At 42.6% G+C, this 18,095-nt stretch overlaps 1 protein-coding gene across 5 annotated transcripts in view; it reads left to right on the top strand.

Annotated features, from left to right (window-relative positions):
• Nucleotides 1–18,095, top strand: part of utrn (utrophin) — a 177,206-nt gene that overhangs the window by 21,682 nt on the left and 137,429 nt on the right. For all 5 annotated transcript variants that reach the window (XM_041958496.1, XM_041958494.1, XM_041958492.1 and 2 more), the window contains 17 exons: nt 1,407–1,499; nt 2,324–2,496; nt 3,437–3,552; nt 4,227–4,393; nt 8,079–8,309; nt 9,562–9,743; nt 10,469–10,619; nt 10,967–11,086; nt 11,489–11,590; nt 11,896–12,003; nt 12,161–12,340; nt 12,485–12,642; nt 12,753–12,876; nt 12,973–13,060; nt 13,827–14,071; nt 14,848–15,016; nt 16,334–16,461. In XM_041958496.1, coding sequence (XP_041814430.1) covers nt 1,407–1,499; nt 2,324–2,496; nt 3,437–3,552; nt 4,227–4,393; nt 8,079–8,309; nt 9,562–9,743; nt 10,469–10,619; nt 10,967–11,086; nt 11,489–11,590; nt 11,896–12,003; nt 12,161–12,340; nt 12,485–12,642; nt 12,753–12,876; nt 12,973–13,060; nt 13,827–14,071; nt 14,848–15,016; nt 16,334–16,461 — 2,535 coding nt within the window. The remainder of the gene's footprint in view (nt 1–1,406; nt 1,500–2,323; nt 2,497–3,436; nt 3,553–4,226; nt 4,394–8,078; nt 8,310–9,561; nt 9,744–10,468; nt 10,620–10,966; nt 11,087–11,488; nt 11,591–11,895; nt 12,004–12,160; nt 12,341–12,484; nt 12,643–12,752; nt 12,877–12,972; nt 13,061–13,826; nt 14,072–14,847; nt 15,017–16,333; nt 16,462–18,095) is intronic.

Genomic DNA, 18,095 nt, shown 5'->3' with positions numbered 1-18,095 from the left:
AGCATAATGAACAGTGAAATTAGCTGCTGTTGTGTTCTGTTGAAGTGAAAACCCACATACTCTTTGGCCATGATACATTTGACATTGTCTTACGCTGTCAGAGATGTTGCTTGATTAAAAACAGTAACACTTTTTGTAACTATACAAGACTTTATGCTCTCATGTGGTCTTATATCTGAATGTGTCATTTTATCTACATTGGGTTGTGTATTTTTTGTCTTCTTCGGTCCCTTAGCCACCCTCCTCCTCTCTGTGTACAATTGTTAGTCTTGCATGCTTTGACCTTAGCAGTGGGAGGTAATGGCCGGGCATGCTCATGGGAAGTAGCAGAGGCTGGAGTTTGCATGCAACCCCTGCTGGTTTTTTTCCTGCAAGAGCCAGAGACTGTCAGCTGGCAGCAAAGGCCTGAGTTCCCACGGGCCTTTAAATTCTGCTGACTGTAGAAAATGAAATAAGGCCTTAGATATCTTAAATACTTGATGTTTCTAATTAAAGTACAGAAACCACATTCATTATTGAAGTGCGCCTGACCTTGACGTCATGTTTTAGCCATGGAAAAACTGCATCTAAAGAGCAGTGGTGGCCACAGCATTGAAAATGCGTTGCTTTGGCTAGGTGCCCAAAGATCATCGTAATTGCCATTTGCAATCATGCTGACCCAGAGCCTTTTGCATTTAGAGAATGTGTGTTATTATCATTTATTCCCTCTGCGCTGTCTGATGAGCAGAGGTTAAATGTGTGTGAGCGAAGCACTCCTGGATGGTTCTTGTTCAGAAACAGAGACAGAGAAGTGATGGTGTGGCAGGAGGCTGGAGCTAATTGGGACTAGAGATGGGTCATGGGTCACTTTGTAGTTTGACCAGACACTTGACCTCATGTTCCACTTGGTGCCTTGATCCTCTCCTTAGTATTTATATGTAATCAGTCCGCACTAGGCCTCACCTCATATGATAAGCGTCTGACAAGGCTGCAGCTAGACACAGTTTATAGGTAGCACTGGAAGGCTGTAATAAGGGCGGTGTAATTCACTGTGTGGTAAAAACCCATGCTTCAGAAGTATTCAGCTGTAACAGTGTGGACACTCATTAAGATTTGAAGCAATGTTACTTACTCCACTGCATCAGGAACCTCAGATGTTGAGTTGAGTTGGTGCTTAGTGATGTAAACAGCCATTATTACCAGCTTAATTTTGAAAGGATATTATGATTATAGCAAACAAAAGAGATTTTCACTGAGAAGATTTTATATGGTGTTCAACTGGGTTAGCTTTCCAGTCAAGCTGCTCTAAACAGGAATTATTTTTACTTCAATACACAACTTTGTACCATTTCTTGTGCTATGAGTTCTTTCTTTCTGTCTCATTATGCATTTTTATCTTTATATATTGCGTCTGTTGTATGTTTCAGGTTGATCTGGTAAACATAGGAGGGACAGACATTGTGGATGGGAACCACAAGCTGACCTTGGGCCTCATCTGGAGCATTATCCTCCATTGGCAGGTGAGCAAACATATAACATACATTTGCTGTCCCTTTCTTTCCACCCACTTCCTGCACACACACACACACACACACACACACACACACACACACACACACACACACACAAAGACTCATTAATGTTTGCTCTGTCCATGAACCTACAATTCACTGATGTTCCAGAGGGATCAAAAATACAGCTGATGGAAAAGCAGTGTGCACACATGCGTTCATGCATGTAAACATGCCTGTCATCTACTGCTTTGTCTGTGACCTGCTGAAATTAGAAAGGGCCATTTGAAGGAAGTTAGTTAATCAAGAGTTTTTATTAAAAGGGGTTGGCCACTGCCAATTCTTTCAAGATTCGTTTTCATTGCTCCCTCATTTTTATTAGTTTACATGAATGTTACCCCTGTCACTGTGTGTGCCATGACGTTTATTTATATTTCATATAACCACAGAGCACTGAAGTGGTGGTGTTTAATTGTGATCTTCTCATATCGTTCTTCCTAATTTTGAACATCTGTGCCAATTGCAGTGGATGTAATTAAGTGGCTATTTTAATGCACAAACTAGGAACACACCTGATTTTTATCCAGTTTTATGTTAACACAGAATGTTTGCGAATTTCCTAGCAGCCTTGTGTTGAGTCTTTGGAATAATTATCACTTTCCATATGAACAAAAAACATATGCAACCAGAATAAAGCAAGTAATGTTGCGTTTATGAACAACAATGGTAATTACAGTGAATAAATGGAATCATAAATGTACAAAATTACTTGTTTTTACTCTTCCTTTTTTTTTAAGTCACCGATATTAATGTGTGTTTTTCCATTCATGTAGGTGAAAGACATCATGAAGGATATCATGTCAAACTTGCAGCAGACCAACAGTGAGAAGATCTTACTGAGTTGGGTACGCCAGTGCACCCGCTCATACCCAGAAGTCAATGTGCTGAACTTTACCACCAGCTGGGCTGATGGCCTGGCTCTCAACAGCATCCTACACCACTTCAGGTGAGGAGGGATCATATGTGTGGGGGTTGCTGAAGCCCAAAATGTAGTTTGTATTGAGTTGAGCTGAACTCATACTCGAAAGCCCCCTCATGTGCTGTGTTGAGATATTTGTTGCTGTCGGATGAATTTTCTGCTTTAAGCTGACGTTGCGTATTTGACATATGCCCTTTGACACTGGAGGTAAATCATACGGAGCACAGGCCAAGACCTTCAAATGCCACAAGAAACCAAGGCCTGGAAATTAGAAATGGCAGATGTGTAGGAACCATTCTGTGTGTGCGTGTGTGTGAGTGGCGGGAGGTCAGGTTGACAGGTCAGTGCCTGCTGGGTGTGTGTACGCTGCTTGACTTGCTGTGTTTACGCCTGCCATGTCACTGTTTGCACACGCTTGGTGTGTGTATGTACGCTGTTGTGTGTGAAAGAAACGGAGCGAGAGAAGCTTCAGGGGTGTCCCCCCTTTTCTGTAAAACACACACACACACGCACTCAAGCCTCTGAGCTGTGAGAAAGGCCAGTGTTGGTTTAGACCTGGGACAGGGTTTAGGTGGATCACTGAACACACACATTCCACATTCAACTGGCCTCAACACAAGTCTCTCCTGCACCACTAAGGGAAGAGGCATTCATATTTTTTTTCTACCCAAGTTCAGGAGGAGGTAATTTGTCTAAAAAATGTATCTAGAAACCTCCAACCTGAGTTATCACACTGTGTGTATGTACAGAACACAATTTTTACGTAAAGTGTAAAACAGAATCTGTGTTCTTAAAAACCTATGAATGACGCCAATGCTTAACTAAGGTAAAAAGTTTTCTCTTTTATCAGTGCGTCAGAGTCACCTTTACTTCAACAGCACCCGCACTTTAAGAATGCACTGGAACATCCTGAATGTTACTTTCTCCATGTTGCCACGCTTATCGCCACCCTTCTGTGTGTCTTCAGGCCTAATGCATTCAGCTGGGATCAGGTGGTCAGACTGAGCCCTGTGGAGAGACTCGACCATGCCTTCACTGTGGCCAAAGAGCAGCTGGCTATCGAGAGGCTACTGGATCCTGAAGGTGCCGGCACTCTAAGATGTTTTAAACACTTTCCATAACGTACACAGAGGTCAGCTGTATTAATTTGGACAAGAATAACTGTAGAAAGTTTATATGAAAATACAAAAATGGTAGCAAAAGAAAAGGCACCTATCAGCTACCTTTTATGGTAGTCTAAAAAAAAATTAGATATGGAATGACATACATTTCACTGTCCAAAAGTGTTCACGAAGCCTACCTTCATGTCCTGCCAGCACTTGGATAAACTCACGGTGGAGCAAATACCTTGGAGTTGTCTTTGGCTGAAGATTTGTAAGAAGCTATGTTTGCTTAGAATGTTTTTCCAGTTCATGGAGCACCTGTAGATGCTCAGTGTGCATGTACTTGAGCTGTCTATATTCAGACACTTGTTATGTCATGAATGGGGGGATAGTCCTACCTGACCTGTGTCAAAGCCAGGTTTAATCAGGACAACTTGCCTCAACCTGCCCTTTTCTCTCCCCTCTCCCCTTCCTTCCCATCTAATCTCCTCCTGTCACCGTTCGCTGCTATCTCACTCCATCTTCCATGCTGCTTTTCCCTTATGCAATTTTCACTTCTGCACCCCCTCACTCGCTCCCCCTGCTTCTCATTTTTATCTCTGATCTTTCTACCCCACATCCACCTCCGTCCCACCGTCTTGCCACCCTCCCCAGATGTTGCGGTGCAGTTACCAGATAAGAAGTCCATCATCATGTACGTGACATCACTGTTTGCTGTGCTGCCCAAAGACGTGAGCATGGAGGCTATCAGAGAAGTGGAGACCCTGCCGCGCAAATACAAAGTGGAGTCTGAGGACTCAGGTCCAGGCCTCAGAGCTCAGGTAAAATGCACAACCCTGTAGGTGACAGATTGTACTTCGTGTAATGTGATTTTTTTTTTGCATTATGACTTTGGGCTAATGTGGGAAGGTCGCATGGCTATAGACTAAGAGGGGAGTCATTGCACTAGTCTCACAACCGTCTAAACTGCTCACACAAAAGTTGCTTACCGGAGTCCATGACCACATCTGCCTTTCAAGGATTCCAAGGTGCTCTTTTATGTGCACAAATCCACAGCTGCTAACCAGCAAGGTAGAGAAAAGCACAGCAAGTCCAAACTTCAGGAATTTAGAACTGGATTCAAAAAATGTGTTTCTCAACAAATAGCTGGCTCTAGTCATTTGAAATCAGATGCTTTTCTGAACTAGTTCTTTATACCGAGGTGACTGTTCAATATGCAGCATTTCTCTAATCTAATTACAGAGCCTTGCACACATATGTACATATGAAGATTATTATAGCTGACATGTATTTTGTGTTTTGTGAGTATAAAGTACCATATCTGCAGAGATAAAAAATAGTATAGTATTTGTTGTTCCATCTATTCTTAATATACAGAGAAAGACTCAATCTGCTTCAGCACTATTGCAATAGTTTAACAAGAATCTGCCTGAATAGAGTATCTAAAGGGGGATGTTGGGAAGGGGAAAGTTGTTTTTTTTTTTTTTTATACTGTGTTCTCATGTGTGCTTGCAATGTTTCATATGAGATGGGCTAACCTTGCTAGCATGCTTCAGACAACAGCTGACCCTGCCCAAACTCTCCTTACCGGACTCGAACTGTTGAATGTATGCTCTGCACATGCCAACATGTAGGCCGCAAATAGATCGTGCTGTACTAGACTTTAACTGCTGTATTTGGTTCATAGCTCATACTGAATTGAAAGAAGCTGAGTAAATATCCTACACCAAACTGTTCATGATGAATATGTGGACCGATACACTACCTTAAACCCCAGTGGTTCAGTTATTTCAGTCGTGATACAATACTTCATACCAGCAGATATATCTCTCCCGGTGGCTGCCTGTCTGAGCCCCTCTGTCTGTGCCGGTGTAAACAAACCGTTATCTCTTTCCATGAACAGCGAGGTGACGGTTCAGCTCCTGAACTTCAGCTTCAACAATCGAAAATCTGGAATCGCAAATGAATAAATAAATAAATAAATTGAACCCATAACTGCTTCAACCTTTGCTGCTGTGCGGCATTTCTGAGCATTCAGTTTGAAGGCCACAGTCTTATGTGCGAACATTAGGAATATTGTGAAGTGTCTCATTGTCTGTTGCCAGATAGAATGAGTCACTCCCACTCTGAAAAAGCCATCTCCTTCATGCTCTCCAGCACTGCTTATGAAAAGCACAGCAGGCACAGGCAAATAGGGAGGAGAGCCATGACTCACTCCTCTGACATTAACCAACAGATTGAGCTGCATGCTGCTGGAAACACAGAGCTGTAAAGGAATGGGAAGGAAATGAGGGAATAAATTGGAGGGAATGGGCGAATGTGCACGAGTTGACAGGGAACATTATTTTAAAGATGCCTGTGTGGTGTGGGCAGGTGGCTGACATGCACTTATCGATGCTGTTCAAGGTTTAACATGTGTGAGCATTTCACAGTGTCTTATTTGACTGACTTGAATCCTGCTCTTTCCTTAACTTGTCCTTATGATGCTGTTCATATTCTTTACATATACATTATTAGAACTACTACAGATCAGAGAAGCTGCATCCCTCCTGTAATTTGTTCAACTTGATTAGAGTTGTTTTCTTACATTTTTAGTCCCTCCCAGCCTTCTGCACGCCTTTCTTTCGATCTCATACATCCATGGGGCAACTCATTTTAGTGAAAAGTCCTGATACCACCTCTTAAGTTTTTATTGCCCGTGGGCACATACTGTACTTCATGCGTCCTGGAACGAGTGCTGGAAAAGTCTTTTTAAATAGTGCTCTGATTGGTCCAACAAGGGGTTTACTTTCCTGGCACACTTCCCCTTCTCATAGGAAGTAATGTGTAATGCTGCTGGTAGTGAGACTGAGTGGAGAAAAAATAAAGGCTCTTTGTTTTTGATGACTGTGTTTGGTTCCCCCCGTAGTTATAGATTCATCATACTGGTTCATGATATGTCTTGGAGCTCTTAACGTTGATTTTAGATTATTATTGTTTTCAATATCGAGGACAACTTCAGCTCAAGAATTAATAGAATTTTATTGCATTACCATCTTTAAAGTTGGAATGTCACCGATGATAAGTGCTCTGGTGTAAGCGTGATGATGCATTACGTGCTCTACAATCTTAACTGCAAAAGTGATGAATGCAGAGATTGAGTTGAGCAAATCATCTGGTGATAATAAAGTGTTCTGTTGAGCCAGACCACAGCTATTTTATAGCCATTCAAGTCAATAAATAGACCAAGGCTGCAGTTTTCTCTCTCACTCGCTCTTCCTCTTGCTCTCATGTCTTCCTTTCTCTTCATGTTGCTTTGTCTCTGGCAGCCTACACTGGTCTAAAATAAGGGCTTACAGTATTTTTGTGACTTACTCCAAAATATCCAAAAGGTCATGGAATATTTTCAGCAGGTGACCTTTTCCTGAGTTCGCTACACAGACATTACTGCTGTGTAATTTCAGCCTGGAAAACAAAGGCCCATTTGACTTGTTACTGTACCGGACCCTACACACCCACTAGCATTTCTGTCATCTTTGACTCGGCACTGCTGCCGCTGCCAAGATTTTATCTCCTTTTCATTTCAGTTCCAGACAGATTTGATTAGCTCTGTTGAGCTTTTTCCTACATTTCTCTCAAAAAAACAAAAACCTGAAAAAGTTTTTTAACACTGTTGTTTACAAAGGGCATCACATGTTTAGATAGTGTGTAACAACCCCGTATAACCAAATTCATAACTGTGATAAAAATATAAATCACCTGCCTCTTGTGTGGTGTCAAATTTAGGTGTGTATTCTGACAAGCAGTTGTTGAAGGACACCGCACTGACAACACTCTGCCATTACACAGCAAACTTGTCTTTCCACTTACATGTAATTGTGTTAATTTTAAATTGCTGTAAGCATTTGTCCTTAAAGCTATTTTTCCTTTGAGGCTGCACCGTCCATGTCTCTGACTGTACACCAACTTTACCCAGGATTACCACAGTGTTTCAATTTACTGCTATTCCTAGAATGAGGATTGACCTGCCCAGCGTGCCAGGGGCACCTCCCAGCATCCCATAATAGGCCTGCAGTTGTTTTGTTTTTTTTCTAAACTGAGCAGGGCAGGTCACTCTGCATGCTCCAGAGCGGCACAGACATCTCCTAGATGTCCGTTTCTATTTTAAAACTCAACAACTGATGTGAAATGAAAATCTGAGTAAAGGCCAAATGGAGGCTGTGTTCCATAGTCATCGTTGCCCTGGGAGGTTAATCTTTGCAGTTTTGTGTTTGAGTTATGAGTTTTCAGAATGTGAAATATGAGGGAAACAAAACCATAGTTTTTCTTTTTTTCTCTCAAGCTTTAAGACATATTGAAAATAAAAAGATTACCTTCCTTCTGTTCCCTACTGTTTGTCAATGTTAGGCCCAGTACAGTACTTTTAGTAATGTTTTCCTTTGAATACAGTAATGATAACCTCTTATGTTAACACAGTGTTTGTAATATGTCAAACAGTGTCTGCATCCCTTGCCTCATGTTTTTCAGAATGTGCAGATGGATGAAGCGGGCAGCAGCCCCCGGCCTGAGACCCCCAGCACCCTGACAGAGACAGAGGGAGAGATGGAGGGCAGCCTGCTGGAAGTGGACCTGGACAGCTACCAGACCACACTGGAGGAGGTGCTGACCTGGCTGCTGTCGGCCGAGGATGCCCTCGCCATTCAGGATGAGGTGTCGGACGATGTGGAGGAAGTCAAAGAGCAGTTTCATACACACGAGGTAGGAGGAGACCTGCTGGTTGGCTTAAGGCTTGCAGAGATGGATGCGTGCATGCACATGTAGATAGAGGTGTATGTGTAAGAATGAGATTCATATTGAGAGGCTGAATCTGTAAGGCAAATGATGACACTCATACAGTGTATGACACATGTTACTTGTCTGACTTGTAGACCAGTTTTTGGGTACAAACTGTAAACAAAATTGTTGAGATTAAAGACAGTGTCCCGGAGATAGAGGCCTCCCACAATCAACAGTACATGCTCGGTACATGTTGGGAATGCAAGGAATTCTGCTGAGAACGGTGGTGCACTGCAGCCCATGGTGCCATGACCCAGAGCTTACTCCCTTGTTTGAGAAGGCATAGTTGCAGGGTTTGTGTCTGTGCATGTGTGTTAAAGGGGCTTTGGCAGGATTCCCTTGGCTGAAATGTGAATATTTGTGAAGTCTAACGTCTGGAATCCAGGTCAAAGCAGAAAGCTGGTAGTGAGACTGAGAGCAACAAGACCCAAAGCCTCTTTAACAGCCAGGCCTTTCGGGAGGTCTGAAAAAATCAATCCAGTTTGTTTCGGCCTTGTTGTTCACATACTTACTCCAGCTTCTCCAGCAGAGCCTCATCAAAAACAATATGCTCAGAGGTGCAGACAAAAATGCTTACTCATCCAGAGGGCTCTAGGAAAACAGACAATAACTCAATTCATTGGCCTTCATATTGTTCATGACAAGACCCAGCAAAAATGCAGCTCCTTTAAGGAGTTACGAAGCAAGCAGACTCTTTCAAAGCTGCTCTTGTATTTCTCTTTGAAGTATTTTCTCATTCCTCTTCTGTTTTGTCAGTTGGCTACTTGACAGAGTCTGTCCTTCAGTTTGTGCTCACAGAGGTTTGTCTGACTGTTGTTACAGCAACACTCAAGTACAAGGGTACAGAGGTGATGCCCAGTGCTTCTGCAGGGTGTTATTAAGTGTTGTACCAAATGAAGTTCATGGGTGGGTAGAGTAACATATCCAGATGTTGCCAAGTGCCAGCATGGAGCCCTTACATTATATAAGCAAAGTTAGGCCTCCATGTTAGACTGAATCTGGATAATTTCAAGTGTATGTGGTTATGTACATAGTGTACATAGAGCTAGTGGCAATCTTTTTGTTTTGTTTCTAGCACACATGTTGTCTGGAAGACCAACTTTCAAACTGTTTCAGAGTTAGGAATTTTCAGTACATTTTTGATCATGGCTGTTTATCCCTCCTCCCACAAAAGGCCTTTATGATGGAGCTGACAGCGCACCAGAGCAGTGTGGGTAATGTGCTCCAAGCAGGTAACCAACTGATTGCCCAGGGCAACCTGACAGAGGAAGAGGAAAATGAAATCCGGGAGCAGATGAGCCTCCTCAACTCCCGCTGGGAGAGCCTCCGAGTGGCCAGCATGGACCGCCAGGCCAGGTAGATGCACATACATACACATTTACATATAATTATACACCTCCTTTAGTTGTCTAGAGGTGCAATAACTTTTGCTGTTGTTTGTTGTAAATACAACGTCTTCTGGTTATTTGTGATGGCAACTAGTGGAAAACTCAAAAGTGTAGGTTTTTTACAGTGTAGTGCGCAGTGCCAGCACATCATGAGCCACAAATTGCCCAGTTAAGGTCATTTTCTCTCAGTGTCAATGTTGACCTCAGATCTTTATGAGTGCTTCCTGTGAAGAATGTGCAAGGCTGCAAGCTGTGTGAAGGTGACACCTGATAAGCCTTGAGTCCTCCAAGGTCTTAACAAGTCTGCCGTTCAATCTGTGTTATCAAGGTTTATGATGCTTTCAACACTCACACTCACACACACACAGACACACACGCACGCGCACATGCACACAAAACAACACAGTTGTTCATAAATCGTATTTGTGGTGTCCACTAGAGCATTTGTCAACCCTGAATTTAAACTATATGTGCTTTTGTGTGCTATGGCTCATGGCCATGGAGTCTGTACAAAGTATTCACTCAGTCTGTGCTACAGCAAGGCAGCTAAATAATCAACTGAACAGGCAGTTTCACCTTAAAATTTATAATCAACTGATAATTTAAAAAAAAATAATTTTTAATTTTTAAAATTTATAATCATTCCTGCCTACCTCTACATGCCCACCTTACTTTGTCCCTCTTTTTCTCCAGGCTCCATGAAGTCCTGATGGATCTTCAGCAGCAGCAGCTACAGCAGCTTTCTGATTGGCTGACACAGACAGAGGAGCGAATCAGGAAGATAGAGACAGAACCGACAGCTAAAGACCTTGAGCTCTACAAAGAACATATAGAGCAGCACAAAGTAAATACAATTTCCCATTCAAATTTTTTAAGTTAAAGTACTAGTAAAGTATCTTGCCTGAATCATGTCAACAAGGAATGGGTATGTGTGTATGTTTGTATGTATGCTTGTTTATCTACACTGATGAGACATATATTTTTATGAATTTAAGTAATTGTATTGTATTAAGTATATTTCTCACTGCATTGCTCTTGTCCTAAAACAGTCGATTTTGTGCTTGGTTGTTGCATGTTTGCTCCTGCTCTGTCTCCCTGGTGTCACCATAAACCTGCGTAGCTTCTCCACCAGCTCTGTTAATGGGTAATATGTGACCGTGCTGAATTCACTATTTGCGTTTCCCTATTCAGGAGCTTCAGAACGACCTGGAGGCGGAGCAGGTGAAGGTGAACTCTTTAACACACATGGTGGTTGTGGTGGACGAGAACAGCGGTGAGAGCGCCACAGCTGCCCTGGAGGAACAACTACAAGTCAGTAATCAGCATGAAGGCCTTTGAAAATTGGTTTTGCTAATATGCTTTGTCAGCCACCAGTAGATGCAATATATAATGTCTGTCTTGAAATGCCTATTTAGCAATGATAAGATGGTCACTTTTGCGAAAAGATTGTTGCAGAAGTGCCACCTCATGTATGTGCACTTATGTGTTAATACAGAAATTATTTAAGTATTATGCTGTAGTGGAACATGAATTTTATGTTGTCTGGCTGTAAATAGTTACTCTATGACAACGAACTGTGCTGTACTTGAGTACAGTATTATTTGGACATGGAGATCCATTTTACATTTATTAAAACGTTTCCTCTGCTTTACATTGCATTTGTGAAAACATCCATGTTTGTATTAATTTTGTTGTCTCTATCCTGCATTCAAGTCTCTGGGTGAGCGCTGGGCGGCTGTGTGTCGCTGGACTGAGGAGAGGTGGCACAAGATGCAGGAGGTCTTCATGGTGTGGCAACAACTTCTATCGGATCAGGTAGGACATTTAGCGCACTGTCCCTCTTAACTTAATTCCTCTCAGTGCACAGTAAATCTGTCAGATCCCCAGAAACTTTTACATTGAAACTTGATGTTCTTCATTCTGTGATTTTTATGCAACTCTGAACACACTATTTATTGGATTTGGATGTGTGTCTCGTCTGAATTTAGGTATTGACCCGGTTGCTGAATGCCGAACTTAAAATGTTTCACCAAGGTTAACTAAGCTGCGGAACACAAAGACTGTTTGTAGTGTTTGCTGTGCTATTTAAGTTGATGTTTTTCCCCCCACTTCTTCTGTAGAGTTTGTTTAGAACATGGTTGGCAGAAAAAGAGGAGGCCTTGAGTGAAGTACAGACCAGCAACTTTAAGGACCCAAGTGAAATGAATACTAATGTGCGCCGATTAGCAGTGAGTAGTCTGCTATTCTTTCTAGTTGGCATGCTTCCTCAGCAGACACTTTCACAACTAATTACCTCTAATCTGTGAATTAAGTGTGTGTAATAAGGCTTTCATGTTTGTGTAGCCTTTTGATTTTATCTGTTTTTTTCGTCATTCAAACCTGTAGATTTTAAAGGACGACATGGAAAAGAAGAGGATTACTCTGGACCAGCTCTCTGATGCAGGACAGGATGTGATATCGCTGCTGCGGAGCCCTGAGGCGGGAGCCACGATCGAGGCAGACACAGATGAGTTGACACATAGATGGGACAACCTGGTGCAGAAGCTGGAGGACTGCTCCTTCCAGGTGCCTGCTTGTTTTTTGCCCATTCCAGTGTAGCTTTATTCAGAAAGGGGTTTGTCATCCTGCTTACTGTACTTTTGATAATTCAGGATTTGTGTTTAGTTGACTTCTGTCTCGTGCTCACTGCTGCTCTAACTTACTGCCAAGGTAATGGAAGCTGTTACAGACGCTGGGATGACTCAGGTGGAAGAGCAGGTTGTTGTGGATACAGTTGCTGTAGCTGCATCAATCACTGACCAGGAGTTGGCCCCACCTGCTCCCCCTAAGAAACGACTGGTGGAGACAGATGCAGAAGTCAGACGAATGTAAGAACTGTGACATGCATAGACGGACTGTACCTTTCTTACCAGAAAAGTGTAGAATAAAAGATATGCAAACACACACCAGTGCTCACATTGAGTTCTGTGTTCTGTAGATTTGAAAATAAACTTTCTGGCCTCCTGAGCTGGATTAAAACATGGAAGACGTCCACTCAGGCGCTGTCCTCCACACACCCTGAGAGCACACCTGACACACCAGACCTGCAGGAGAAACTAAAGGTAAACCTGTCAGCTTTAAAGCAAACAGTTTCAACTTCAAGTTAGACCATACGTTTGTGAAAATCACACCAAACATGTATTGACCGATCACTGTAGGGTTTGGAGTTGGACCTCACTGCAAAGGAAGCCACAGTTAGTCAAGTAATCCAGGAGGGACGGGGTCTGATGGACCAGCTGGAGAGAGGTATGAAGGAGAGAGGAGGTTGTTCTCTCTCTTTGACAGTGAAATGGTGCATTATTATACACAATAAAACAAATCATTATTCTAAACAAATACATCCAAGTTTTGTCAAACACGTTCCACTAAAGTGAGCTCAGATACTGGCTCATTTTTATCATTTCTCAGAGGCTCACGACTACTGACTTTAACAGAAATCTTCCATTTCTCTTTTAAGTTGTGTTCGTCTCGTAAGATTTTACTGCTTTTCCACAGCTGCTTGGTATTTTCTGGGTATTTACAAGCCCAAATTTTTTATTGTCATTAGGTTTCAAATGCCAGTAAGCGGAACGTGTGTTTGTGTGAGTGTGTGTGTGGGTGTGTTGTGTTCACAGAGTGGTAAAAATCTGTCAGCCTGCAGGGTTGCTGACTTCATATAACTGCTCAATGAAATGAAGAGGCACTCAGGATTTTTATGTGTTTACGCTGTTCTGGAGGCAGTGAGGTGTAGTGGCGCAGCACTGCTAAGTGAGAGTAGATTTGTTAAACACCAAACTTTCCATTGAACTCAACTTGTTTTATTTCCTCGTATCTGTTGTTCTCTCATCCGTATGGTCTGTTTTCCAATTTTTTATCCACTTGTGCTTTTATTCTTGCTAGGTTCTCTTTCTCCCTCCAAAGACTCACAGCACAGACTGTGCACATTAAGACTGTAAATGATGATCTGTTTAAAGTCGACTTGATAATTCGTTATGTGAATTTGATGTGAGCCTCTCTCTATCTCTCTCTGTAGAGGGAGTGTGTGTGGACTCGGTGAGGGCCGATATAGATCTCATCCAAACTGAGTGGGATGTTTGTGTGAGGGAGCTGCAGGCGGCCAGTGAGCGAGTTCACACTCAGAACCGGGTCAGAGCTGTGTCTTCAGAGCTGGCAGTCCTGGACCAAGCCTTGGAGCAACAGGACCACTGGCTGGACTCCACCTCAGCTGTAGAGAAGTGCGACGAGGCCCAGCTGAGAAGCCTGAGTGTAGAGTGTCAGGTAAGAATCAGCGTCTCCATCCTCATTCGCTGTGATGCGAATTTCACCCCTAACCCTATTAAATTCAGCGCATGCAGTTGCAGTTATTCTATAAATTCAGTGTTCACAGCAGAGATGAAACACTTTATAAGACAGTCATAGATCAAAACAACCATGAGAGCAAAATAGAGGTGCAGTAAATAGAAAAGAGTAAGACGGATAAACCCCTTACTGTTGTTTCCTGAAGTGTGGATTTAAAAATTTGAGACTAATTCACTTTGAGCAGGGAGGGAAATCCTGTCAGGTTAAAGCATGACTCCATCCAGTAACCTGTGTATTTTTCTCCAGACTTACTTACTGTTGCAGTGTGCAGGTTTCTGTCATTTTTATACAACAAAGAAAAATATTCTTTAGGATTATGTTGATTGTGTTTAACAGCACAAAATAAGTCAAATGCAAACGGTTAATTAATTAAAACCAATCCATTAATTGTTGAAACACACACTTATCAATTGGTCTCATTATTGTACATTATTATAATATAGAAGCTGTGACTTGCTGTTGTTCATCAAACATAGTCACTCAGACATGATTTTTAAGTCAAGAGAATAAACTTGAGCCATCCTTATAAATTTTCTTTTTCTGTGTGGATGTACAGAAACAGCAACAATTTCCTCTGTTGAATCATCCTTGAACAGTTCTCCACTTTGAGGAATTATCAGAAGTAACACACACATATAATAACGCCTTATTTCATGCAAATGAGTGAACTTTTGTCTTCCTTGTGTGTTCTTAAGTCCCGACTTGTCCAGGTCGCTGCTCTGAGTCCGCGATTGGAGCAGCTTTCTGCAGAGGCGGGGTCGCTGGGAGCCGTGCCCTCTCTGAAAGACAACATGGTGGTGGTATCAGCACATCACTCCTCCACACTGCAGCAGCTACAGAACAGAGAGCAGAAGGTCAACAAAGGTACTTTTGCTGAACAATATCAGAATAATTTGCTAAATCGTTGCAGAGGAAACTTGCCCCAAAACTCTGAGCAGATTCCTTGGTATTAACAGTACCATTTGCTTTTCAAAGGAGCTGACAGCCTTGAGGCATCCTTCTATTTCAGAGAGCTGCAGGACAGGAGATTTAAACCTTCCTTAAAACAAAGACCCATTTCTCTCCCGTCGCTCTTGGCTCAAAGCATTCAGGTTTACAGACTGAAAGAGTGATAGCTAAGATCAGTGGAGCTCGGTCCCACAGGGGTTGTGTAAATTTGACATCAGTTTTTATATGAAGCCTTGGCCAGTCACAAGTAATAGATGATGCCCTTATATGGCCTCCAAAAGCTCCCAGATGCGTGCATGTGTATACGTGAGCGGTTGAGTGTAAGATTAGAGCTCTCTGCCAGCTCCATCTCTACCTGAGGACGTGACTTGGATCTGGAGCAGTGCTGAAAATCAGTCACCGTTTTACCTCTGGAAATTACGCACACTCCTCTTCTCCTCTCATCAAAAGCAAGTCTGTAAACGGAAACTTGAATGCTCTTCTCCACTCCTGACCATAGGTGTGTGTGTGTGTGTGTGTGTGTATGTGTGTCTGTCTGTCTGTTTGTGTGTCTGGGTCTGTGTATGTGTCTGTGTGTGTGCGTGCACGTCTCTGTGTCTGAGTATCTGTCTTCTTGGGCTTTTATGACTGTGAGGATTTGGATGAGAGCCAAGGAAAACCATTTTGTTTCTGCTTGAGGGCAGTACGCCTCTTGCTGGGGCCCTGTCCAACCCCCCCCTCCCCCCACCTCCCACCTCACAGTTACGCTCCATCTCTGCTCTTTGTGTGCATAAACATAGCCAGGTTATGTAAGCATTAAATCACCTGTTAATTAAAACGAGAAGAGAATGAGAGGAGAAGAGGGACAGACAAGGAGAGGAAGAAACAAAACTATTCAGTATACGTGAGGTTGAAGTGGTCACAAATGCGCACTACTTTAGTAATTCATTTAATGACCCTTGCAATAGCTGTAGATAACAAGTTAGTGATTTTATAGTGTGTTTTTAAAATTCATCCGGCATGATTGACATTTATGAGTCGGTTAGAAGAGCACAACTAAACTTACTTTGAGAAACTGGCTGTCAAACATCTGGGATCCTGGACGACACACACATACACATATGGGGAAATCCCAAACCAGCTTACTGCCCCCTTGTGGTTGAAAACCTTATGCTTGAGTCCTGATTCAAAATGTTTAACTTCATGCCCTGTCCATTCTCCACACATCTCTCCTTCCTCTGTGTCTTATTCCAGCTTTGGCCAGTCTTGAGGCTGCCCAGATGTTACCAAGTCCAGTGGTGGGTCTAGAGGCCAGGCTGGCCACTCTGAAAGAAGGAGTGGTAGATGTCCCTACCGCTGAGGGGGCAGTTGAACGGGCACAGGTGAGCAGTGCATCACCTTGATAAATGAAATGCTATCGCTGTGAAAACATGGGTGAGAACCACAAACTTTCCACCAAACCTCATTTAAACTGCACTGTAAAGAACACATATCCTGATAGCTACCAGACAGACATATGACCAAGAACCAAAAACATTGGCAGCTAGGTGGAGTATATTTATCACTTTATAATGCACATTGTTCTCCAATTCTGATTACATTCTGATACATTCTGATACATATTTTGTGTTATTATGTTCTGCAACTGTCTTTTTTGGTTGGCCAAGATCCCCTGAAAGATTTTTAAATCTGAACAAGGCATTCCTGCGTAATGATTCAAATAAACAACAAAAAAAGTGAAAACAACAGACACAACTGCATGCTCATATCTTGTAAAAAAATGCATGTTAGTTATTTTGACTTGTTGTTGTGGTTTATCTGGAGACGGTAGCTGATAATGCCCTGTGACCTCTAAGCCAGAAGGATTTCATTCTTAACAGTCACTTTGTTTGTGTCTGTGTCTCTGTGCATGTATGTATATCAGGGTGAGTGTTAATCTCTGTCTGCTGTCAGTTTTTCTTTCCAGCACACAATAGGCCCCTTTATCAACCAGTCACTTCCCTCTGCTCTCTATCAAACCCCTCTGTAGGAGGAAAAGGGCGTGTGTGTGTTTGTGTGTGTTTTGGTATGTAGTTTTGTGATGTATGTGTTGTTGCGTTTGTGTTACTGTGTGTGTTTCTCTCCTCCTCCAGCCTTCGGTGGAATGCGGCTCAGTCCGAGCCCTTGTTATCGTGTCAGATAGGGCATGGTGCTGGGGAGGGGGCGGGGGCTTGGCACATTCTGGGCAGCGTGCCCATGTGTGCAGCATGGAGCTCCAAACAGCTCGGTGCAACAGCCGTTCAACCAGTTAGTCAGCCTGACAACCACCATGTACAGTCCCATGACAGCTCCTCTGAGTGCTGTGAGCCTAATGATAGAATGATTGGCTCAGGATTGTTTCTTCATGTTTAATTTGATACATCTTTGATGAAACACAAGTGTGCGTTTCTTTTGAAATTGTTAATTATTCATAAGAAGGTGGTGGCAATTAAATCACCAGTTTGTCAACCTGTGTCTGAGGAAGTACAAGGTCATAACAACATAATGTTTCCTCTGTACAGACACTTTTATTTATGCCACATTGTCGTCACATCCCAGCCCATCCCACACTTTATGCTTGTGGATTTTTTTATTACACTATTAAAAATATCCTGTGGTGATTTTGGTGGCTGGTAGTGCTGTGTAGCGGTGTTTTGAGGAGCGGGCCTGAGGGCACACCATTGTTACGATGCCCATAGAGTGTACACTGCTTTACTGATTGACAGTACCAAAACAAATTTGTTATGTCACATTCATGTCTTATCTGAGTTCATGGAATTACCAGTTTCAAACTTGTAAGTAGCATTCACATCAATATCCAAGTTGTAATTACATGCAAGAAGCTAATTATATTTTTTGAAGCATTATTATATTTCACTTGGCTTGTAATAACTTGGGGTTATTGTGGGGTAACCTGATGCACCAGATGGTTCGTTACAGAGAACCGTTTCCACAATGTCCTCCATGGAAACAAGCACTATCAAAAAATCCTTGGCAG

Source organism: Chelmon rostratus, chromosome 18 (assembly GCF_017976325.1).
Source record: "Chelmon rostratus isolate fCheRos1 chromosome 18, fCheRos1.pri, whole genome shotgun sequence".
In the NCBI taxonomy this organism is placed as follows: domain Eukaryota; kingdom Metazoa; phylum Chordata; class Actinopteri; order Chaetodontiformes; family Chaetodontidae; genus Chelmon; species Chelmon rostratus.
This window is presented reverse-complemented; position numbering and strand designations above follow the sequence as displayed.